The sequence below is a fragment of the Trachemys scripta genome, chromosome 20, assembly GCF_013100865.1.
Source record: "Trachemys scripta elegans isolate TJP31775 chromosome 20, CAS_Tse_1.0, whole genome shotgun sequence".
In the NCBI taxonomy this organism is placed as follows: Eukaryota; Metazoa; Chordata; order Testudines; family Emydidae; genus Trachemys; species Trachemys scripta.
In genome coordinates, this window is record NC_048317.1 from 3,284,429 (window position 1) to 3,308,555 (window position 24,127).

At 48.4% G+C, this 24,127-nt stretch overlaps 2 protein-coding genes across 2 annotated transcripts; both read right to left on the reverse strand.

The window, feature by feature from the left end:
- Positions 1-384: 384 nt before the first annotated feature.
- Positions 385-6,427, reverse strand: ADPRS (ADP-ribosylserine hydrolase). The gene is made up of 6 exons (XM_034754179.1): positions 6,200-6,427; positions 5,401-5,497; positions 4,255-4,462; positions 3,946-4,130; positions 2,911-3,011; positions 385-2,339 (listed from the first exon to the last, which is right to left on the reverse strand). The coding sequence occupies exons 1-6, from the start codon at positions 6,423-6,425 to the stop codon at positions 2,047-2,049; spliced, it is 1,110 nt and encodes a 369-aa protein (XP_034610070.1). The 5' UTR covers positions 6,426-6,427; the 3' UTR covers positions 385-2,046.
- Positions 6,428-7,640: 1,213 nt separating this feature from the next.
- On the reverse strand, positions 7,641-20,572 carry TEKT2 (tektin 2). The gene is made up of 10 exons (XM_034754177.1): positions 20,510-20,572; positions 18,867-19,043; positions 15,167-15,292; positions 13,938-14,143; positions 12,692-12,835; positions 11,726-11,840; positions 10,677-10,784; positions 9,307-9,450; positions 8,918-8,997; positions 7,641-8,234 (listed from the first exon to the last, which is right to left on the reverse strand). Exons 2-10 carry the CDS (start codon positions 19,020-19,022, stop codon positions 8,021-8,023), a joined length of 1,293 nt encoding a protein of 430 aa, XP_034610068.1. The 5' UTR covers positions 19,023-19,043; positions 20,510-20,572; the 3' UTR covers positions 7,641-8,020.
- Between the last annotated feature and the right edge of the window lie 3,555 nt (positions 20,573-24,127).

The following is a 24,127-nucleotide window of genomic DNA, read 5'->3' on the forward strand; positions in this document are numbered from 1 at the left end:
TTAAAAGACTGGGAACCGGTTGGCAGAGCTGTGAAAGAGGACACAGAAGATGACCAAGGCCTTCTGCAGCTGAGGTGTCATTTTCACTGCAACACTTCAAGAGCCTGCCACTGATTCACAAGGTTTCCACATAGGAAACTCCCATCCCTACACACCACCACTGGAGAACAGGCTCCAGTCCAATTAGTCTGCGCAAATGTGCATAAAGATTTTCCCTACTGGGTTCCAAGTTCAGCTACAGTTGAATGGCCAGGAATTTCTACCCCGGCTAGGAAAGGCTCCATACCAGAAGCACGTATAAAGAACATCTCTTTGTCCAAGTCGTCCAAACTTTAGTTTGCTACCTAAAGAGGCTGAGGTCAAATAAGGCTCCAGGCTAATGACTGATTTATGCAACACAACTCCTTTACCCTGATAATTAGCCACCGTTCCTGTATTTTCCTTCAATGATCCTAAGTGACTGGATTACTTTTAAGAAAAACACATTTCAATCCTAGCTTAGGAAAAGCTAGACTTTATAAACAGCTAACCTGTGCAAGCTCCACAACTTCTTTTGATTCAAAAGAAAAACAAGATCAGTTTAAACAGAAAATTTGTTTTTAAATGTCTTCCTTGAAAATTCTGAAGGCTCTTGAAGTATATAAGATATAATGTTTTACTTCTCAGATCTGCAGCACAGTCTATAAATACAGTGGGCCCATAATTCCACATATTTATAGGACAAATAGTCATGTGTATACACAGAAAATCCATTAAAGCTTCATGCAATAGACTGGTACTCTAGGGAAGCAAAGTACAGGAAAGGTGAGGAATAACCCAATTACAACCAGATTGTTCATATGTACACACAATAACTTTCTTCTGACATCAGCAGGAAATAAGCCCCCTATTAGTAATGTGTTCACTTCCCAGTTTTAGTAAAATCTTTGGAATATTCGGATTTATACCCATTTCCATACGATAGCTGCCTGCAAACACAATGGTTTTTATTTCGTTTTCTGTAATTACTATAGACATTTCAAAACACATTATTTACACAATTCAGCTTGCATACAGACTCAGCTTATTTCCTCTCTGCCTGCTTGACTGGGCACGTTTTTAAACATCCCACTGCAGAACACTGTTTTCTAATACATCTTCTACCATTTGCACGGTCTCCTAGTACATGAGCCCTTTCTTAACAGAAGTGAATTCTCAACTGAAACCGTCCTCCTGTCCACTTTTAGACAATCCCAAGCAGGTGCAGAGGTTGAAAGCAATTAAAGTTGCATCCTGTTCCCACTGAAGTCAATTGGATTTTTGTCACTGACTTCAGTGGGACCAAGATTTGGGCCTAAGGTACCACTAGGTTTTACTACATCTCTTCCCACTGGTTTACTAGTGACCTTGCCACATGAATTGGACACCAGGCGTGCAGAATGGGGTGCAAGGATAGCACAGCACAGATTAGGCAGTGGGAGGAGAGAGAGTAAGCAGAACACCACCAGCATTCTGGAAGGTCGCAGTCTGCTGCATAAGGCAATGGAAAGTTTAAGGAGTCAGGCACAGGTGTAATGCAGAGAGCAAAGACGACAAAAGAACTGCAATATGGGTATGGCGCAACCCAAGTGCTTCCTGAAGGTTAGGCTGTGAACATCTGAATGGAAGTCTGTGGAATCTGGAAACAGATGACAGGAAGCTGGTTCCTGGATTTAGACCCCACTTGAAGCTTGGACAAGTCGTATGACAGAACGAGACACTGACAGGAGGAGAGGCCTTGGTAAGAAGAAATCTCATCAGAAACCAGATATTGCCTTTGTGCTTTGGTGGGACAACAGATTCCATCGTCCAAAACACTCTGTGCAAGCACCCTCCAGATCAATTGTAACAGAAAAACAAGGTCCAAGTCTCACTTCTACCATGCGACACATGACAGTAAGTGCCATTCTGGGCTTGGACGGGTTATAGATCATTAAAGACAAGGTGGACCCATTTGCTATGGATCTGATCAATGAGGCAGAGGTAGCCACTTGCTTTAACCTTGGCACAAGACACCACTTCTGTGGCTCAAAGTCGTTGGCAGTAGAGTTCGTGCAAGCTATTTGCCAGCATCTCTGTCTCTTGAAAAGCTTCGCAGCTCTGCTCCCAGCATGGGGGTACCTGCTCCTCCCCATAATAAGCTCCTGCAATGGCTCCAGCCATGGTAGCTATGGTATCTGTGTCTCCACCCAGCGAGATACAGTAGATGATGACCCTCTGTAGGTTGTTGTAGTGATCGGGAATATCTGGATCGGATTTCATGGAGCGCAAGAAGGAGTAAATCGCAGTGGGGACAGACTCCAGAGCAGCAATGCCATTGCCTGTTAATAAAACCAACCGCATTCAGTGTCAAAGCAGGACAGTTACATCCCTTCCCTAATTTTGTTCATGAGCTCATCTTATTGCCAATTTCAAACTCTAATATGGCTGGGTCAAGCCAGGTGAAGTATGGGTAGATGCTATGCAAGTTTCTTTCCATGCCATGCTCTTCGCTGGTCTCATTCCTGATCAGCACCCCACTACCATTCCAGTCAGGAACATGCACCCAACTACAGTCTAACCTGTAACATCACTGGGTTGCCTGGTGTCCAGAAGGAAGATCTGACTGATGGACTGTCATTAAGATGAGATCTTGGAAAATTCGGCATTATTCTTCTCTTGGAAAGAGAGCCTTTCATCCACCAGGGCTGCCCTCGGGGAGGGAGTCACCACAGAGCGGGTCACACACTTACTCTTTCCACAGGGCTGAACGTGCAGTTTTTGCAACACATCCAACCCCCGCTGGTCTGGCAAGCAAGAGGCAGAAGTCCAGGAAAGCACTAACCACAGGCTCCCTAAGCTGGCCCTGCCCCATGGCTTTTCCTGAATCCCTGTAGGAAGAAAGGTGCTTACCTAACTCAAGCAATACATCTGACTTCGGAACGGTGCTAAGCTCCAAAAATTCCTTGATCTTCTTAAGACGCCTTGAAAATGGCAATTCTTCAAAACCCATCCTGGAGACAAGAGACAGGAATGTAACAAATGCTCTGCTCCAGTGACTTCTCCCTCCCTGCCACCAGGAAGCAATCTGCTTGATTTGATCTAATACAACCCAGCCTATGAAGAGGTGTCCAAACAGAGGGCTCCCAGGGACCCAGACTTTCCGAAAAAAGAAACGTTAGTGGCTATAGGAGTGAATCTTTCCACATTTCCAGGTGTTTGAACCATGACCATGTCTATTGAGACCTCCTGTACACATGAGGAGAACGAGCAAGAACCTCAAAGCAAAGCTGTTCTGAGAGCTCGTCAAACTGAAATGAATGAATGAGGGCTTCAGAGGAGGAGAGAAAAGGACCCATCTTACCAGTCTGCAGCAAGTCAACTCTCTTGGAAAGGCCAGTTATGGGAGAGGACGAACTGAAGTCTCACAAATTGCTTACGGGACAGGGAGGAGAAGCTAGACCTAACAGCATGCAGCCAGCAGGTTGGACGGCTTTTATGAATCACAACCACACTCTTCCACTCCATAAAGGGACTGGCTTGGACTGAGGGGGAGAGGCAGAGGGAAATGGAACCTGGAGGAATTTCTCACTTCTCACTCCGAGGACATTTACACCAGGACAGACCGGGAGACGTGTTCATGGCAGCGGAGTGTGTGGCAAGAGAGGCTCTGCAGGCCACTTCTAGAGAGGCGAGGAGTCTGTATTTTCAAACATGAGTTCCCCAGTCACATGCAGCTTCACCATGTTTCCTTCATGTCATTCCTTCCTAATGACATGAAGGAAAATCTCACACGTCCCATGCACAGAATGGCATCGAGAGACAGGACAGAGTGCAATCTATGAGGCATTGGGTAGACAGCCGTACAGAGTCAAGAGAAAGACACTGCTGTGAACTAGACCAAATTCCATATGGACGACACAATGCAACTCTCTGAGCCCTACTTACGCTCGCGCATCAGCCAAAGATTTATCATCTGCCTCCACATCCTCCATGTGGCCGATCAGCTGCTCCAGGAAGCTTTCCCGACTGAGCTCTCCCTGCAGGGCGAGGTGCACTGCCAGCGCCTGCAGGATGGCTCCGTTATAGCCAAGTGAGTTGGCATGAGTCAACTCAGCACTGAGCTTCGCAAACTGTGGATTTAAAAAAAAAAAAAAAAAATCATTAGGAAACCAGAGTAAAAGAGAATAACCAAACCCCATCCCATCAGCAGAGATCTGGGAGCCCCAGTGCCTGAACAACCTCCCTGTAATGCACCTTCTTCACATCCTGAACTTCAGGGTAAATCAGCGAAACGCCTGCTACCCTCATAGCACCACCGTTCCCGTAGGAGCCTTTCCCATTAAACTGCACTCGGGCTGGCTCAAACACATCACTGCATTTGGGGCTCAGAAGTTTCTTGAACACTTTGACGACTGCCATCCCATAGCCACGATCCGGCTCCTTCTTGTGCTCCTCAGCAAATCTGCCAAAGGTAAAACAGCAGCAGTTACATAGGAATTAGAAAAACCACACTGGAAAGGGACAGTTTCAACTTACATTTGGTCTGCTACTAAAATCTTTTTTTGAAAGACGCTTTTATAAAGCCTTATTATTCTTTGCATCAGAGTAATATCCAGAGACCTCAGCAAGTATCCTGGCCCCACTGCGCTAGGTGCTGTATAGATATGTGCTGTAGAAAGAGAAAAATCCCTGCCCCAAAGACCTGGGTGGATGAGGATAACAGAGGTTGGACCATGTGGTTGTACTGACTATATCTATGTGTGGAAATCACTGGTTTCAGCTCTTAACTTTTTGATGTTTTAAGATATACTTTAAAAAATAATTGGAAACATTTTTACTAGTCACAGGCAGGCAGAAATATTGTTTGTTCAAGTCCAGTGGAGACAGTTTTTAAACAATTCAACTTTTGCCTTTCACCATTTGAAACCCAAACACTTCAGCACCAAGTATCTGAATGGGAAACGGACTATAAAACAAACTGACTTCAAAGATTTTCATTGCCCAAAGCTCGGGGAAGTGTAAAAAAGCATACCAAGCAATAAGTAAACTAGAAAGGGAATAATTTTGAAACACTGAAGTGCTTTTAATAACAAAAGTATACAAACTTGTTTGCTTACAACACAAGTTACATTGATGTTAGTTTCAACATCAGATTTGAGATGCCACTCTAATGATACTGAAGTCAATGAGAATCTAGGATGGCACAAACCCTGCAGGCACAGGCCAAATTGCAGCATTTGCTCTTTTTAGTCTCTCCACGCAAATAGGTGGCCACTTCAGACTGAATTCCTCTGCACTTTCCTGGACCGAACGGGAACAGCACAAAGTGGCTGCTTAGCTTTCACTATCACTTGCAAAAGCAACCCAGATCTCCCTGTTGTGGTGACTGCAACTCCTTACCTCCTGGCCATATCAACTTGATCAAACTCTCCCTTGGCTAGCAGGGACCGCACCACACACCTGGCCATGGCTGTGTCATCTGTGTAGCAGAGCGTTTCTGAAAGAGAAGGCAAAAATACCAGATGATCAGCCAAACACCAAGAGGTCCTATTGCTCCTCTAGAATCCCAATCCTATTTCTCTACTGCTAGGGGAATTCTCTGTGAATCTGGAGTGTAAAAGACTTGGCTGTATTTCCAGACACTCCGTTCTCTTAGCAGGCCTTGGGAGAGATTAAAAATGGTCACTGACTGCAGAGGCGTAACTACAGCGGTGGAGGAACACGCCTTCACTAGTAATACATTAGGTGGCAGTAGGGTGACCAGATGTCCCGATTTTATAGGGACAGTCCTGATTTTTGGGTCTTTTTCTTATGTAGACTCCTATCACCCCCCACCCTCTGTCTCGATTTTTCACATTTGCTGTCTGGTCACCCTACGTGGCAGTGTCAGTAAGAGAAACAAGACCAGTGATCTGGGATTCATATGAAAGAAACACAGTCAACGTGAAATCTAATTATTTCAAAACAATGAATTCAAAGTGGTTCCAGGTACCAGTCCTGCACCAACTGTGGGGGACAGACCCCCAGGGGGGGAAGTTCAGGACCCGGCGGGGGGGGCAGGCTGTGTGTGAGGGGGTCAGGCCCCGCGGGGGAGGGGAGGGTATGCGGGGGGGACAGACCCCGGGCGAGGCAGGATGTGCGGGAGGGGTTCAGACCCCGCGGGGGGGGCGGGGGGCGTGAGCCCCACCCCGGCCCCCACCTTTGCCATCCGCCTCCTCGCCGCTGCCCCCGGCCCGGCCCGGCGGCTCCAGCCCGCGGAGGTAGCGCAGCAGGTCGGGCAGCGCCACCACGTCCCTGCCCTCGAAGGGGGCGCCCAGGCAGTCCCCGAGCAGCGCCCCGGCCAGGCAGCCCCGGAACCGGCCCCGGGCCGGCGGGAGCCGCGCAGGGACCCGGCCCAGCGACCCGCCCGCCAGCGCCGCCGCCATCTTCTTCCGGCCCAGGGCGGGGCCTGGTAACCGGGGGAAACGGGGGCGGGGCCCCAGGGGAGGGCGGGGCTACGGGGGGACTGGCACCCTGGGGAGGGCGGGGCTAGGAGAAATGGGGGCGGGGCTAGCGCCTGGAGGGGTGGGGGCAGGGCCCCCTGAGGGGGGAGGGGCTGGAACGCTGGGGGGGGGGAGAGTCCCAGGGGAGGGGCAGAGCAGGAGGAGTTTGGGGACGGTGCAGGGGAGGTGTCACAGCAGCGCCTGAGTTCCTGCCCTTCCTTTTTCCTCCGTACTTGGAGGACATTTTCACTAGTGATATTTAAATCGGATTAGGTTTGAGAGGTGACACTAGCTGAGAACTGGGGCAGTTCATACCCCTGAGAGCCCTTGCTTCAGGTGGGCTGCAGCCTACCCCAGACCACCTTACATTAGTTTATAGCTGGGGCCCTGGTATAAGGTTTCCTATGCTGGCCCCCGCAATCGAGACTGGGGCCTTATCCAGCCTGGGTTTTTAGCCACCACTCTAGCTGCAGTAGTGCAAGTATCTAATCTAGGCATAGTGCAAGTGATTATTTACACTACTATACCTGTATTGTTACACGAGGGATTTGTACAACCCCCTCACTGTAGCTAGAAAGCCCAGGGTAGACAGGACTTTTTATAAAATGAATGCTTAGAGTCTAGAGCAGAAGACAACTGCCACTATGAAAAACCCCAGCCTGGTAGACATGCCGGGAACCTGCCCAGGTTGACAGGTATGAAGATGTTGGTTTTCCCCTAACTTCCAGTCCTGCAAACTCACCTTAGCAGCTGGAAATCAAGCTGGGTTCCTTTCTACAGGGCCCATGGCTGTAGCATCTGTGCCCCATAAACACATTTAATACTGGTGATAAACAGTGAGTCATAGACAGACAGGCAGGCAGGGCAAATGCTGATCCCAATTTCACAAGCATAACAAGGACAGATTGCAAGCTCTCTGGGGCAGCACCTGTGTCTTCTTGGGTGTGTTGACAAGACCTAGCACATGAGGAGTGAGCACTACTGGGACACACACAACACCTGAGGGCCCACAGTGACTATGCAACTAGCTCTTAGTTAACAAGTCCGTTGCCACAAGAGCCAGACTGGACTCCAGCTCCCTTGTTTGTAGCAGCGCTGGCTCTGCAGGGCTAAGAGAAGGAGAAAAAAACCCAAAACGTTATTTTAAAATTAAAGCGGGCAGATCTGAATCTATCAGCACAGGAAGACGATCTGGAGAGGTACCACTGTTACACAGTTCCTTTTCAGAGCACAGTCCTGCACTTTAAAGGACTTAAATCACTGGAGAGTCCACATGGATTCAATCATCGTAAAATGCTTCCAACGCTGTCAGATGACAAGTGCTCTTAGAGACGGACTTTATTGTTTATAATGCTCCTTGGAGTGCAAGAAGCTATACAAATCATGCGAGGGGACAGACAGTTATAAAACAACTTCGGGGGCAGGAGAATAACATTGATCTAACACGACACAGATGTCAGCTTTCCTTGGTACGGAACTGAGGCTCTAGGAGTTTTATCTTCAGTCTGGCTCCATTGCCCAATGCTGTTCCCAGTGGATTAAGCCAACTCCAGCTGCCTGCTCTTCAGGGGTGAGAGGGTACGGTTAGTGGTTCGGTTGAAGGTGTCAACCTCTGGCACAAACTTCTCAGCGGGGACTGTGAGTTTTCTCCTGCTGTCCATGCACTTGTTATCCAGCATCAGGGAGTTAGCTTTGTAGCTCATATCAGTTTGGATGCGGTACAGGTGTTTATAGAGAGCGTCTAGGGCATCCCTGGGAAAAGCAAAAGTTAGGGAGTCAGGGGTGCATTTGTGCCACTGAACTTGCCTCCTGGCATTGATGACAAATAATCAGCTTTCTGCTCTCTCACCACAACAAAAATCAGCACAGCTTTTGCCTTTGCCTTCAAGCTAACGCACACCGGAGCTACAGGGGAAGTTCCTGACTCATTGTACTTTATTGCTCGGGTCTCTTGAATAGCAAGCCCACATGCTGCTGCTGGAATGCAGCTCGCAAGAGACATGGCGATGGGAATCTAACACAAACCCAAAGCAGCATTTCTATTTCCCCATTTGTTCATCCAATTTCCCCCCACCCTTCAATAATTTCGTAAGTGTAGTCACACCATCCCACACCAGCTCTGCCAATCCTGACCTGCAGCTCCCCCTGCTGTCCAGTCCGGAGCTCCCCACACAGCTCTAATGAGGCACCCTGTTTCTGACCTGCAGCTCCCCCTGCTGTCCAGTCCGGAGCTCCCCACACAGCTCTAATGAGGCACCCTGTTTCTGACCTGCAGTGCCCCCTGCTGTCCACTCCAGAGCTCCCCACACAGCTCTAATGAGGCACCCTGTTTCTGACCTCCAGTGCCCCCTGCTAAGAACGTCACAAAGCCTTCTGGTGCTTAACATCATTATTCTTTCTTGGACGCGTAACTCCCAAACCACATAGGAACATACTGTGACTGTGCAAGCTTCTGCTTCAGGGCGGCGATGGTGCCTTCCAGCTGATGGACCTCATCAGTTAATCCATACTGCACCTACGAGTCAGGAACAGGCCGTAACTGTTAGTAGACCCAGTACTGGTTTTTGCTTGTTGCTATGGTTCCCCCAAGTTCCCCTTCCCTTAGCCCACCTCCCCACTTTGTTTCTATGCTTTAACTCACACAAGTATGGTGGATTCCTTTTTATTCATCTTTTAGTCTCCATTCAGTCCACACCTAAACATGTCTGATCATTTTGGAGCCACAGAAGCTCTATCTAGGGTTCCACCCTCACAACCTCAAATCCCTCATGGACAACGGGCATGCCAGGTTAGTATCCATCCCACCCCACAGGCTCATCTGTACCTGATCCCGGCACAGCTCCATGTTGGGGCGGTAAGTCCGGGTCTCCAGGCGAGTGTGCGCGAGTTTTAGATCCCACATTTTCTTCCTGAGATCTTCCTCGAGGCGTCGGATGTCCTCTTCCATCTCAGCAATTTCCTCCAAGGTCTGAGGATTAAACACACACAGCACAAGGGATTGTTACCATCGTGCACTTACAGCTGTCCAGTTTAGTAAGGGTGCACTCAAAGACTGGCTTTTGGGCACTCTGGAAATTCCCAGGAGATCTAGATAGGGAACCAGCTGTGCTCAGAAGGCTCCAGCCTTTCTGGGGTTTTACCAGGCTGGAAATGGTTTTTAAACAAGGACTAAAGGACTTCTGCTCAAATAGGGTTAAACACAGCTTGCTCAGCTTGTGTGGACCAGGCATCTCTGCTTAAAAATCCAATTTCCACCCCAATCAGGCAAGGCATGCTGTGGTTGTTTCAGGGCTGCCGTGGGATGGGTTAATAGGGTGAGATAGAAGGTCCCAAACTGGCTTCTCGGCCTGCAGATGCCAATGAGCATCAATTGTGTTGTGGACCGAGAGCCACTGAATTATTTCACTCACACCACTGAATGGGCTTCAGATAGCAACATTTTTCAGTCAGTGTTGAGCTGGGCTGGATTCGAAGCAGTTTGCGGATCATCCCTCTGTGATCCCTGTAATTCCATTTCTCTGCCTTCACAGGATCAATCAGAAAAAGCGGAATTTTCCTTTGTATTTGAATAGCAAGGATAAAACCCAAGGAGAGGATAAACAGCTTAGATTTGTCTGCGGTGTCATACTAGCTGCTTATCAACAATATGGCCCTGTTGACCTGAGCACTGCAGAGAAGCTGTGGTTGGGATGCCTTGAGCTCGCACAGCTGATGCCTTGCATCCACACACAACAGCTGCTTGAAGTGTTTTGTAAGTGCTGGGTGTACCAGGCAATCACAACACCTGAGACGAGGGCTTTAGCTTGGGTCCCGCTGACTCCATGTGGGCTACAATGATTTCTCCCCGGGATGAACAGGCGGCCATGTGTTGCAGCCGTACCAGATCAGCTAGTCATGCTGACACCCTCCCAATGTGCAGTCTCTCTCATTTGGAAGTTATCCAAAATGCTGGACACTGTGGGATAGATGCCATAGCAGTCCAACATTGTACTGGGAGAGCCGTGGCAGGTAGGTATGTGCCAGGGAGTGGATGTACCAAGAGGTTTCCGTCAGAAACGCCTCTTGCACTGGGGTGTGCTGAACCGCAGCAAGGAAGCATTTCATGCCATCAGTGTCGCTTGCAAGAGATACGCTCTGAAGATAGAATCTCCCTCAAGGGCGCTTGACAGTGAAGGAAACAAGCCAGAAATTTACGTTCTTCTCCTGCCATTTCAGCTCGTCGTAGGCTTTTTCAAACTCCCGGATCCTCTTCCGCAAGGCGAACTCCGTGGCCACCCGCTGAGCTTCCAGCTCGTTGTTTGTCTAGAGGGAAAACAAGTTAAAGGTCGTGCATGTGCCTCTAGGAGGTGTCTCCCCTGCACTGTTAAAGCAATTACCCTGCTCCCTCCATAACACACACCCCTCACTTTCAGGGCCCTGCATGACCTCACCTTTCGCCTGCCCATGCCATGCTCCTCTACAGTTTCCCTGTGCCCTTCACCACCCCAACACTCATTATTATTTGTCTGGTCAAAACACCCAGGAGCCAACTGCACTAGGGGCTTACAAACAAAGAACCAACAGACAGTCCCAGGTGCCCCCAAAGAACTTAAAGCGTAAATATAAAGACAAGAGACAGATGCACAAACAGGCAGACGGGGGAGTATAGGGAAACAATAACTCAGTTATTGGGCCCTTCTCAAGAGCTCCCTCTATGCCTGGAACCGCCTCCTGGTACATCCCCCAACGTTTCAACAGACTTCCCTCTTCTCTTCCAAAACCACTTCTGCCCATATCCTTCCTACACCGCTCTCCCTGCCAGATCTGTTTTGAGTCTGTGGTCTGCTCTTTGGGGCAAGGCAGACGCCTTGTGAGATCAGTAGAGAGCGGCGAAACACTCATGATGCCAAGGAATAATCTAGTGAGGCACGTTTGCCTTTTTAAAAATCACTATTCAGGAAACAGCAGTCATCTGACAGCCAAAGGAAACTTCCCTTCCCACGAACCAGCAGCACCACACAGCAGGTCCAAGCCTAGTTTGACTGAACTATTCAGATGGGTGCTGTAGGGTTAATTTTGATTTGGCTTTTTCAAGCCTTCCCTCTCCAGAAGGCACAGTGTAACCCCCGCCTATTTCTAAGCTGCGAAGCAGGCTGCATTCACCCAGCCATCCCCACTGGGGAACACATGACTTAACATCACCCGGCTTAACATCTATTAACTGCACCGATGGTTTCTGCATCGGTGATGGGCGATTTATTTACCTGAGCAATGGTGAGTGCTATGGCTTCCCGCAGCTCAGTGGAGGCTTTCATTTCCGCCTCTGCTCGGTCTTTGTTGTACTGGCTGTACTGGTCCCACTGCTCAGGCGTTGTTGATCTAGAATGCCAAGAGCGCCCAACAGGACAGGCTGTTTAAACTCATGCCTCGGGCAATAAGCTGAGTGACTGCAAGAGACAGCTTGGAAGAAACCTCTCCATGCCAAGGTGGAAACGCTTTCTACAATTGCAAAGAGACTCCGATTTCAAGGCCAGATGGGACCACTGTGATCATCCTCCGACCTGCTGCACAACACAGACCAGGGAATCACACCCGGGGATTCCTGCATGGAGCCCAACATCTCTTGAGATATCCAAACATTGATTGAAAGGCTCCAAAAGATGGAGAATACCCTCTTGGGTATTCTGATTACCCTCACTGTGAAACTAGCATGGTCTGGTGGTTACAACAGGGAGGCCGGTCTCCTGGGTTCTCACCACAAGTCTGTCATTGACTTGCTGGGACACTTTGGGCAATTCTCTTCCCCCTCTGTGCCTCAGTTTCCCCTTCTATAAAATGGGGATGCTATTAAGTCACATCACAAGGCTGTTGTGAGGCTCACGTGTGCCCACAAAGAGCTTTGAAACACTCAGGCGGAGGGAGGGTGCTTGGGAAGGACCAATGGTTATTGGGAACGAGGATCACTGGGAGTATGGAGAAAGGGAGGGCTTGCTTCTCTGAGTACCGTATCGGATATCACTCCCTGCTAGCAGCAGAGCCAGTAAGACAGCCCTGAATCCAGCTCTTGGTGTTTTAAACTCTAGGCCAGGCTGTCTGTTAATTGAGCCAGTCATTTCCACGAGGCACCAGAAACTCTACTAAAGGCGGCAAGAGTCCCAAGTCTTTCCAGCATCAGCATGAAGGTTAAAACAGCCTGGGTTTGGCCACAAGGGGGCTGGTGGTTCCCTTACCCAATTGGGACCCGGGTTGGATTGACCTTGAACGAGATGTTGGGAGAGTTGACGTTGAGGGAGGAACAGACCCGGTCTATCTCCAGTGCTTCCATTTTTCCCCGGTGATCAAAGTTGAGCTGCTGGCGTGCTTCCTGCAAGAGGCTGCCAAAGAAGGGGTAGGATAAGCTGCATTTGTCACTGTCAGCAGGCTGAAAAAGGTGTTAGTGGGTCAGCCAGTGAAAATCTCTCTCCTTGGCAGACCGAGCCTGGCTCAGACATGGGCTGCCAGACAGATCCACTCAGGGAGGACACAGCCTTGTCCATCCGAGGTTAGAAAATCATAGAATATCAGGGTTGGAAGGGACCTCAGGAGGTCATCTAGTCCAACCCCCTGCTCAAAGCAGGACCAATCCCCAGACACATTTTTGCCCCAGATCCCTAAATGGCCCCCTCAGGGATTGAACTCACAACCCTGGGTTTAGCAGGCCAATGCTCAAACCACTGAACGATCCCTCCCCCTTTACAGAGACAGTGAGTCAGGCCAGCCGTCCAACTGGCCTAAAATCGGTTCACTTTTTCAAAGCTTTCTTGGGAACCAGGGGGTCTAGAGACTCGATTGGGCTTTTTTAAAAATAAATAAATGATGAGATTCTATAGCAACAGGCTGGCCCCGGCCCGGGGGACCCTCCACAGGGACAACCCTTACTCAGTGGCGCAGCTGTAGCTGCTCCTTGAACCAACTGCCCGCGTGTGACTCAAGTGCAGTGACTTGTACGGCAGTGCCCCAGAAGGGCGAAGGGCCCAGCAGGCTGGGCACTGCAGGGTACGGTTTTGAAAGAGGCTTGTGCTCTGGGGCGTGAGATGCCTTCAAGGGCCCTGGATTTTCAGGAAGTGCTAAGCCCCCTCCTTTGAGAATCAGGTACCTGCCAGGTGTCTCAAGTTGGGACCCCAAAACCACTAGGCAAAAGCTCAGGCCTACCCTTTAGCTGCCACACTTGCTCCCTCCCCCTTCCCTTGTTCCATAAATGCCGCGATTCCAGCAGCACTTCCAACATTCGTTCTTAACGGGCCCACTCTGGCAAGGGACGCTATCGGGCATCGCCGTGAGGCGCTGACACAACCTGTAATACTGCCTATGTTGCCGTGTGGCCACAAAGCATGCTCTCTGCTCGGACGCTGGCCCAAAGCCCCATACAGAGAGACACGATTTGGAGTCACCGGCGTGGGGGGGGGGAACTACCCCGAGCTCTGCTGCTCGACTCACCAGAGCTGCTCGAAGGCCTCGCTCACTTTCTGCTGCAGATCTCTCTTGGCTCCATCGATCACCTCCACCTCCTTGTGCAGCTCGTCCTCCACGGGGTCCTTCACCACATCAATGGCTCGGCGGCTCTCCCGAAGCGTCAAGCACTCAATCGCCACATCCAAGGGCAAGTTCTTGGCCTGCAGCGCACGTTCCGCTGCCTCCTTCATCTGGTGGGGAGAAGGCAGCTCGAGTTAGGGATGTGGTCCCTCCTTAGGGGGAATGCTTGCGGCTGTTCCCGTCATGATGGCCTCCTCCTAGCCACCTCTGGAAGCAGCTTTTAAACCTTGTAGCGAGTGGCTCACTGCTGCAGTCTCCTGGGTGCAACGTGCTCCAGTTGCCTGCCTCTGTCGATCGGGCCCGCAGTTCAGAGGCCAAGCGCAATGCAGCTAGCAGCTACCGTCATACTCAACTATCTCACATGGTTTTTGCAGTGAAAGGATCAGAGAGGCTTCTCCCCATTGGAGACCACAAAGTCCAGTGGGACCAGAAACGCTTTCCCATTTCCAGTTAATCACCCAGCCCTGGCATGATGCCTTTCATTAAGGACCTCCAAGCACTTTGCAAATAGTCTGGCCCCCCGCTGTGGGAGCTCGGTCCCCATTTTACAAATGGAAAAAAACAGGCACAAGAGAATGTGGCTTGCCTGTGATCCAGCAGCGGGTCACTGGCAATGCACAGGAGAAACACACAAAATAGATTTAGCCTTTATTAAAACTGTGCTTAATACAGACACACAAACTCCTGATTCTAGCAGCAAAAAAGATGCAAACTTCTTAATTTAAAAGAGGCGTCAAATAAAGACAACTTTAATTATTCTTGCCTAAAATTGTTGAGCTCCTAAATAAATATTTTTAAAAACCCACTTCTTATTCCCTACATTTTTTTTTATTTTAGTGTTTAATGTATTGGTATATTTCCCCCCAAGATCTTTAGAAAAAGACAGGACAGACTATATGAAACACACAGCACTATGCATTCCCTCAACTCAGATGGGAACTGAAGCTAGTGGGTTTGTTTTCCTGAAAGCAATTTAAGGCCCTGATCCTGCACTGAGCTCGGAGCACTGGTGCTAAGCCCCATAGAGGAGTCGGTCCATGCACAGCTCATTGCAGAATCCGGGCCTTAGTTGTTTAAAGTCACACGTATTAAGAGCATATGTTGAGTTTAAGCCATCTGTCTTCCCAACGTACTTTGGCTAAGGCATCAATTTCAGTGTCTATGTCTGTGAGGCATTTGTCCAAGGTCTCCTTCCATCTGTTCACACTGTCGATACGTTCAGCGAGTCGTGTTCTGTTGTCATGCTCATCCCATTGTGTCTGGAATTAGAAGAGACCATTTCCATTTTAATTTTTGTAGTTGAAATTGTGAAGACTGAGGGTGCATTTCACTATGCTGACAAGGGCCTGCTTATTCATTGCCCTGCATTTTTTACCAGTGCAAAGTCCTACCGTTTGTTTTGGTAGCACAGTATATGACACCTGATGCACTAACGTAAATATCTACACAAGATACAGGCCACAAGAGCATCAAACCCAGAGTCCCCATTATAATATTTGCACACCTACAAATCAGTGCGTATGTATGATTTCACCTCCTGTAAGTTGTCATTTATTAATTGTGCCAAGGACTTCTCTGGAAGCAAGACTATGCTGGTCTTCCAGAAGCAACAGTCCCAATGGGGGATACAAGATAGATTTATTCACGGACAGGGCCGGCTCCAGGCACCAGCCTGGCAAGCAGATGCTTGGGGTGGCCGCTCCGGAGAGGGGCGGCACGTCCAGGTATTTGGTGGCAATTCGGCGGACAGTCCCTCATTCCCGCTGGAAGCAAAGGACCTCCCGCCGAATTGCCACCACAGATCGCGATCGCAGCTTTTTTTTTTTTTTTTTTTGGCTGTTTGGGGCAGCCAAAACCCTGGAGCCGGCCCTGTTCACAGAGTTCCTAGGGTGCTGCAAAAACTCACACAAAGACCTCGAAGCATTAGATGAAGGTAAATAGCATGTCAGGGGACATTGCAAATCTATTTTAGAATAGAAGATCAACTGCCATTTGCATTTATAACCCGCATGTTTATACTGCAGCCTTTGTTCTGTTTTTTAATACAAGTCCAAAGATAGAGAGAGGGGCAGTGGGGAGGACACAAGCATACAGAAAGCAGCGGGCAACTTAGAAGAGCCCAGGGTGTGGCCGTTATTAGACATGCACGGTAGCTGCTTCTGAAGCTGCGCAGAGCAAGGGTTTCCGCTGAGGGAAAGCAATCTTGCAGGTTCCACATATTCACACAGCTCAGCTAATCGGAGCTCAGAGGGAACAGGTTACAAATAGGGGAGCTGGAGATAGATCTGTGGACTCAGCAGCTGATCTGTGCAGGACCAATCACAGAATTGTAGAACTGGAAGGGACCTCGCGAGGTCATCTACTCCAGTCCCCTGCACTCATGGCAGGACTAAGTATTATCTAGACCATCCCTGACAGGTGTTTGTCCAACCTGCTCTTAAAAATCTCCAAAGACAGAGATTCCACAACCTCCCTGGGCAATTTATTCCAGTGCTTAACCATCCTGAAAGGAAGTTTTTCCTAATGTCCAACATAAACGAAGAGATGCATCTGTTGTGAAGGCTGCGTCCCATTAAATGTACCACTTGGGATACAGGCTGCAGATTCCCAATCCAGCTGGAAACTGAGGAGACAGCTGACTATTGGCTTGGGAATTGTAATTGCTGCCGAGTCCACAGAGCTGTCTCCAGCTCCCCTATAAGAGGGCACACGGTCCGTCAAACCTCACACTGAAATATATGGAACAGCAGCAAAATGGAGAAATCTTTACAAAGAACCCCTACAGCTTTACTGGTGAATAGCATTTGTCTAAAAGTTGTTCCACACTATTTACAATGAGGGGTTTTGTGTATGAAATGTTTGTTTACTAAGAAATTCTCTCTCTTTGCAGCTGACTGGGAACTGCTAACACCAGCATTCAGGGATATGTATATTATAGCTCTGAGGTTTAATGCAGTGTTAATACCTTTGGGGGGGGGGGGGGGGAGAACTGTGACTTGTGCTTAAGCAGAGAGAGGAGCTGAAGAGCAGGAAAAGGAGAGTGTAGCAGTTATATTATCTCAGCACCCCTCTTGCCTTTTGCACATTTACTGCTCTCTATAAATAACCCCCAGTGTCAGATACTTTGCCATATCCGATTGTGCCTTAAATTCAGGCTGTGAGCTTCCACCTTGTAACCGGTGTGCCAATCGTCGTCAATTAGTTTAGTGGTTTTCATTATGTAGGTTCCTGCCCAACTGGGAAGGGGACTAAGCCATAACATGGCTCTCTGGCCTACCAGTATGATTCTTACATATGGTGCCAGTGGGTCTCCAGTCCAAATGCCATGGAAGGCCCAGCAGCAATGCAAAGATTCAGAGTAAGGCCTGAAGGTCCCATTGTGATAATTTAGTCCAATCTCCTGCCCCACGCAAGCCAAAGAACTTCCCTCAACAACTTCTGCATCAAGCCTATAACTTCTGTTTGATCCATAGTAGATCTTTTAGAAAGAGACCCGGACTTACAGAGTCAGATTCCAAGGCCAGAAGGGACCACTGTGATCATCCAGTTTGACATCCTGTACAAAACAGGCCAGAGAACTCCCCAAAATAATTCCCTTTGAACTATAAACCATATCTTTTTAAAAAATCCACTCTGGATTTAAAAATTGTCGGTGATGGAGATTAACCACAGCCCTTGGTTAATCCTTCTAGTGGTTAATTACTCACTGTTCAAAACATGAGCCTTCTTTCCAGTCTGGATTTGTCTAGCTTCAACTTCCAGCTGTTGGATTCTTCCAGTCTGAAGAGTCCATTGGCCAATATTTGTTGCCCAGGAACAAATTTAAAGACTGAAAGTGATGGAGAATCCACCTGCTCCCTAGGTAAGTTGTTCCAGTCGTTAGTGAAGGAGCTCAGACTGAATGATTGGGATGGTCCCCTTTGGCTTTAAAAATGGAATAAATGAGCTACGAGCTATGAGTTGATAAATCACAGCAAATAACTTAGGCCATGTCTACACTAGCGAGCTTACAGCAGCACAGCTGCCCTTGCGCAGCCACTCTACGTCGACAGGAGAGCGCTCTTCTGTCAACATCATAAAACCACCTCCATGAGCAGCGGTAGCAGCTCTCCTGCCAACATAGCGCTGTGCACACAACCACTTCTACTGGCAAAACTTAGGCTGCTCAAGGGTATGTTTTTTTTCACATTCCTGAGCGACATATTTTGCCAACGTAAGGGCTAGTGTAGATGTGGCCTTAGTCAACAAAGCGAGACTGGGATTTTCTCAGATTCGTTCATTCAAAGTTTGACCATTTCACACAAGTTTTGTTCACCCTGCGCCTTGCTATTCAGATTCCAAAAGCTCTGTTGCTCAGCTGTGATTGGTCCCAGGTCAGACGGTTTCTATCCCAGGACTGGATGGAAGTAGCTGTTCTGATCAGATTTCTGGTATGAATGTGCCCAGAAGTGAATTTTAAAACTTTCCAGGATATTCAATCCAGTTTTGCTGGTAAAACTCGATCTGACAATACGTTTGGAGTCAGTGAACACAGAATGGGTGAGAGCATGACCAAATCAAATTAGTTTAGAAGTTACAACTAATTTTATTGGAAGATTATTTTCACCCCCAGCATTCAGCTGGCTTTGCTAATTTCACACTAAATAAGCACTTCCAAACAACCCTCCATCACTACTGGCATAGGTCCACCTCAGTGATCTGAAGGTTGAAAAGGGACAAACTTCCCCATTCAACCAGCCAGATCTTTAACACCCCCATCCTACCCCCCCCCCCAAAAATCCCCAAACCTGTTTTTACAAACAAAAAGGGGAGTAAAACAGCTGGGAAGCCCACCTGGTTGTTAGTTTCATTCCGGAGAGTCCTGGCTTCCTGCCTGATCTGATGGGAAGCAGACCGCTGACGCTCAGCGTTCGTAGAGATGAGGTTAGCATTGGTGTGCCAGTCTGGGACTGAAAATCTCTGTCCTGGCTTCACGCTCAGCGTGGCCATATCGCCAAGGTCAGCGGCTCACTACAGCAGAGAGATGGAGAAACAAGCAATAGCCTGGCTGCCCTGGCCGCTGCAGCCATCCGAATGCCCCTCCAGGTTGGAAAGCACAGAAAAGGACAGTACAAGCTTCCCGACCACAACCATCCCCTCTTGATAATGTGCCTTCTTGGCAGGGCCGGTGCAAGAAAGTTTCGCGCCCTAGGCGAAACTTCCACCTTGCGCCCCCCCCCCCCGCCCCGGGGCCCCCCCACACCCCCCCGCGTGGGGAGCCATGCGGCAGCTTCCCACCCCAGCTCACCTCTGCTCCGCCTCCTCCCCGAGCACGCCGCCCCCGCTCTAATTCTCCTCCCCTCCCAGGCTTGCGGCGCCAAACAGCTGATTGGCGCTGCAAGCCTGGGAGGTGGGAGAAGTGGAGCTGCAACCGCGCTTGGGGAGGGGGCGTAGGAACGCTGTAAAAAACAAAACAATTGGGGGCACCGCTTTTTGGCGCCCCCAAATCTTGGCGCCTTAGGCAACCGCCTAGTTTGCCTTAATGGTAGCACCGGCCCTGCTTCTTGGGACTACCTGGTGATGAGCCAGTCCGTCCTTGGCCTCCTTGGCTCATCAGGCAACCTCCCCCAACTGCTGATCTTGGGACACAGTCAGCCCCAGCAATGACCTTCCCTGTGATATTTAACATGCCTGGGCAGGTGACCGGCTGCGTCTCTGTGATTCTCCCTCAGAAGGTGATTTAATAAAGACTGTTCCACTCACGCTTCACCCAGCCGAGGGCTGCACGGCCGGGAGAGGCTGCACCTACTTTGCAGAAGCAGAGCAGGATTGTAGTCACCTTCTTCAATACAGAGGTGCAGCCCTGCAAAAGCGACAGCTCTTCGCACATGATGTCCAGCCTGGATGGGTGCAGTGCCTGCCTGCAGGGACTCTAGGTCCCAAAGAACAGAGGGCACCCACTCCAGATGTGGATGTAGCATTACATGCTGGGGACTAATCTCTGGAGGCAGTAACTCAAAGATTATGGGGACATGTGCCACTGAGGGCCGGCTTTGGCTCTGCCACTGACCACAAGCAGCTTATTCATCTAACGCCACTGGGGCTTCTTGCACAAGTAGGAAAAGCAAGATTTGTAATCAAACCACATTGGGTGCGGGGGATTTGTGCTATTCCTTGAGCTGGGGAGGGAAGAGGCCACACAAAGGCCTCGGAGCTGCAGGACAGGTTGGAGGGGGTCAAATTACATGGAGCAAATTATAGTGAAAACCCCAGAGAAAGGTAGGAGGCGGCTTCACACTTTAACACAGAAGGGAGGTATCTCTCTCTCTCTCTCTCTCTCACACACACACCCCACACACACTCTCTCTCTTCCTCCTTCCCCCCTCATCCCCCCAAAAGACATCTCAGACACACTGCACAAAGCCCAGCTCCTGGATTCCCCACAGCAAGGCCATGGCACCTGGCGCTTCACACTGAATCAAGTCAGAGCAACTTACCACCTTCCTTCCTTGACTCTGGAGTTTCTGCCTCCCACTGCTGAGTGGTTGGTTGTGTGTGGGTTGGTTTTTTTTTTTTTTTTTTTTTTTTTTTTTGTATTAGTGGTTGCTAAGCATGCTCTGGAGGGTTGCCAGGCAACCATCCTCACCAGGAGCCAATCAGAGGCTTTTTCTTTTTGTTTACAGGGACTGAGCACCATAGCAACAAGGGGATGTAAGGAGAGAAAGGCCTCAGTGCTTCAGGCCCAACTGTTTGGGATCTGGGATTGCAGGAGAAAGCGGGAGGTGGGATCTGGTGCTCACTTACAGAAAAGCCTTAGGAAATACCACAGTGACTATTGGTTGGGGGGGAAGAATGGAGATTACTCACTTTGGACAGCAGTTCCTGGGTCCTGATTTTAAATCCTACTGAGACATGTAATATAAAGATCCCATATTTTCAACATTTACAAGGCAAACGTTCTGTAAAATCTGGATACAAGAAACCTCTATCTAGACCTTTAAAACCACATTTGAGGAGTTGACCCAGGAGAAACCTGGAACAAAAAGGTTTAATTTCTAAGATATATACAATTTTGATTGAAAAAAAATTGTAAGAAAACAACCCAGACGAAAAGCTGGGAGAGGGATTTGGACAAAAACAGATCTGGATGAGTGGATCTCTGTATCGGAAAAGGGATATACATCTTCAAGTTGTGTAGCTCAAAACAAAACTATATATTACTGTATAGATGGCATTTGACTCCAGTTAATATTCATCATATTTTTGTTACTAAAGAGGTGCTACGCTGGAGGGATTGCAAGGAAAGGGGAACGTACTTACACACCTGGCGGTTGTGTCCAGGAATTGGATGTTTTGGAGAGGAAGCTATTAAAGAACATTCATGTGATGACAAAATACCAGCTTCCTAGCAATCCCCTGACCTGTTTACTTAATGTTTCAGTGAAGGATTTACATTTTAAAACAGAATGACGTTAATTTCTTTATTTTTTTTATTGTATTGCACATTATTGGAAAAATGTGACTTCCTCTATGGAACTGTAAAAACAACAAGGAGTCTGGTGGCACCTTAAAGACTAACAGATTTATTTGGGCATAAGCTTTCGTGAGTAAAAACTTCGGTTGCATCCGAAGAAGTGAGGTTTTTACTCACGTAAGCTTATGCCCAAATAAATCTGTTAGTCTTTAAGGTGCCACCAGACTCCTTGTTGTTTTTGTAGATACAGACTAACACGGCTACCCCCTGATACTTGACATCTATGGAACTGTGGTATAGTAAAATATGGACAGTCCTTCGAATGGAAAAACTTTCACACCAAGAACGTACACAAGAGAAGCGCCAAATGAGGCTAGGTATTTAGAAATTTGGTCACCCTTTTTAGCATACTCAAAAGGATGATGGCTTCCCAGCCAACAAGCCAGAATCTTTAGCCTAGTTCTTTGAATATTCACCTGATCCTGAATAAGTAATGTACGATATGTAGTAATGTAGTATGTTAACATTTTATCATAACTTTGCCTTAAAAAAAGCTTAAGAACCCCATGGTGTTACTTTTGAAAACTGTCCCTACACCGTACTTGGGTGTGGGTGTAGCCGACACTGCTGCTGCCTATACTGAAGTCTTGGGTGTAGACTAGGCCTTCGTCTCTTCTCTGTGTAGACATAAGTCTGCTGGGTTCTGAACATCAGTGAATGGTGGAGCAACCAGGTTCTTTGGGGCAGGGACCATCTTTTTGTTCTGTATTTTGTACAGCGCCTGGCACAATAGGGTCCTGTTCCATTACTGGGGCTCCTAGGTCCTACAGCATTACAAAGGAATAACTCCTCTCCTCAAGCCCTCCTGCAGCAGGAATGTTTTCATGGTGTCACTGGAGAGCTATGAGGAAGGCCATTGCTGCATGATCTGCCTAAGTCACTGCACATCAGAAAGCTGTCATGTAACTGGGGTAAGGGGAAAAGGAAAAGCAGCACCTAGTTCATCTTTCTGTGTTCAGCCTATCCATAGTGCTGACAGCACCTTCCCCTTCCCTTGTTCCGACCATCTTCCTTCCCTGAATCTCTGCACCTAGGGTCCCCTCTTTTTCCATACAAAGTTCAGATTGCCTCTACCCTTCAAAGCTCTTCCCAGCTCTGCTCCTGCCCACCTCTTCCCTCACAAATGTCTAAACCTCCCTTCCACTCTAGATGCTCCCATTTCTCTTCTCACTTCAGTCCCTTTGCCTGCCCCCACTTCAGACACTGTGCCACCTTCCATACCACCACACTCTGTCACCTTCCCGAACATTTCTAGAAAGACCTGGTCCTAAAAGGTACCAGCGATAACACTAACAGCCACCTCATGTCTTTAGGTTCTACACAGAAGGGATTTTGTATAGCGTGTGTGGATAGGCTAGAAATCAGGATCAGGGATCCATTGTGCTAGTAGTTTCTGTACAAAAGACATGGTCCTTGTCGCAAGGTGTCCTGGCAAGAAGTGTTAATCTGATTTGAAAAAAGTGACAGCACTGAAAAATGGAAGACGTATTCAATTCCTTATCGATTACAATTTTGAGTACTCTTAAAACTGGTAACAGGGGTCATTTATTCAATACACCTCTACCCTGATATAACGCGACCCGATATAACACGGGTTCGCATATAGCGCTGTAACCCCGGGGCTCCGGCGGCGCTTTAAAGGCTGCTGCGGGGAGCCCCAGGCCCTTTAAATCACAGTCAGAGCCCTGCCGCCACTACCCCGGCACTCTGGCAGCGGGGCTTGGGTGGTGATTTAAAGGGCCCGGGGCTCCCCATGGCTAGAGCTCCAGGCTCTTTAAATCACTGCTGGAGCCCTGCCGCCACTACCCCGATATAACGGGGTTTCACCTATAACGTGGTAGGGATTTTGGGCTCCCGAGGACCGTGTTATATTGGGGTAGAGGTGTACTAGGATTCCTCCCACCGTCTGCCCCTACTTCTAATACTCCTTCCCCCTCCTCCCCCCAATGATACTGGTTAGGTAAAATCTGCTTTCTAATTCTGTAATTCATTGTCTACATACTTCCTAACATGTTGGAAGATTTGACAAAATAAACTGAGTAATGGACACAGCAGTGAAGTTTGGAGCAAAGCTTTTTTTTATTGCAGTTATTAGTGAAAGTTACACTTCAAACTGAAGCAAAGCGACACTAAAACCAATAAAAATTTTTTAAAAAGGTAAAAACAAACACAACATAGAGTCCTTCCAGTATAGAGAATGGCAGAAAGAGAGGAGTGGAATCTGTCACAGAAAACTTTGGTGACAGTTTTGGCTCAGAAAGAGTTCCATGACTGAATTTCACAATGCAAGTATTGTGAGCGACAGAAGGTTAAACAAAAATCAAAAACTTGTCCTTTTAATCTCAACCACAGACATAATACATTTTTGCAAAAGACAATGATTTAACCGAAGGTACAACATTCACCACTGAAAATCTGCACACAAGCATTTTACTTTCAGAACCTTGCTTGCTTTCTGTTCACCTCTTATTCTGAGCCTTCAGCTGACCCCACAATACGTAACTGGGTATTCAGCACGTGCATAAACAGTGCCAAAAAACTCTGATATCACCACCATATCCCCATACCATTTTATTAGTTT

Excerpts from the sequence above, each read along its gene's own strand:
- ADPRS (XM_034754179.1), bottom strand. The coding sequence starts at position 6,425 with ATGGCGGCGGCGCTGGCGGGCGGGTCGCTGGGCCGGGTCCCTGCGCGG. Across the intron at positions 4,463-5,400 it reads CAAGTTGATATGGCCAGGAG|ATTTGCTGAGGAGCACAAGA; the intron begins GTAAGGAGTTGC and ends TACCTTTGGCAG. Across the intron at positions 3,012-3,945 it reads TCTTTGGCTGATGCGCGAGC|GATGGGTTTTGAAGAATTGC; the intron begins GTAAGTAGGGCT and ends TCTTGTCTCCAG.
- TEKT2 (XM_034754177.1), bottom strand. The coding sequence starts at position 19,022 with ATGGCCACGCTGAGCGTGAAGCCAGGACAGAGATTTTCAGTCCCAGAC. Across the intron at positions 8,998-9,306 it reads TGGAGCTGTGCCGGGATCAG|GTGCAGTATGGATTAACTGA; the intron begins GTACAGATGAGC and ends CCTGACTCGTAG. Across the intron at positions 8,235-8,917 it reads CAGAAGCTTGCACAGTCACA|GGATGCCCTAGACGCTCTCT; the intron begins GTATGTTCCTAT and ends TGCTTTTCCCAG.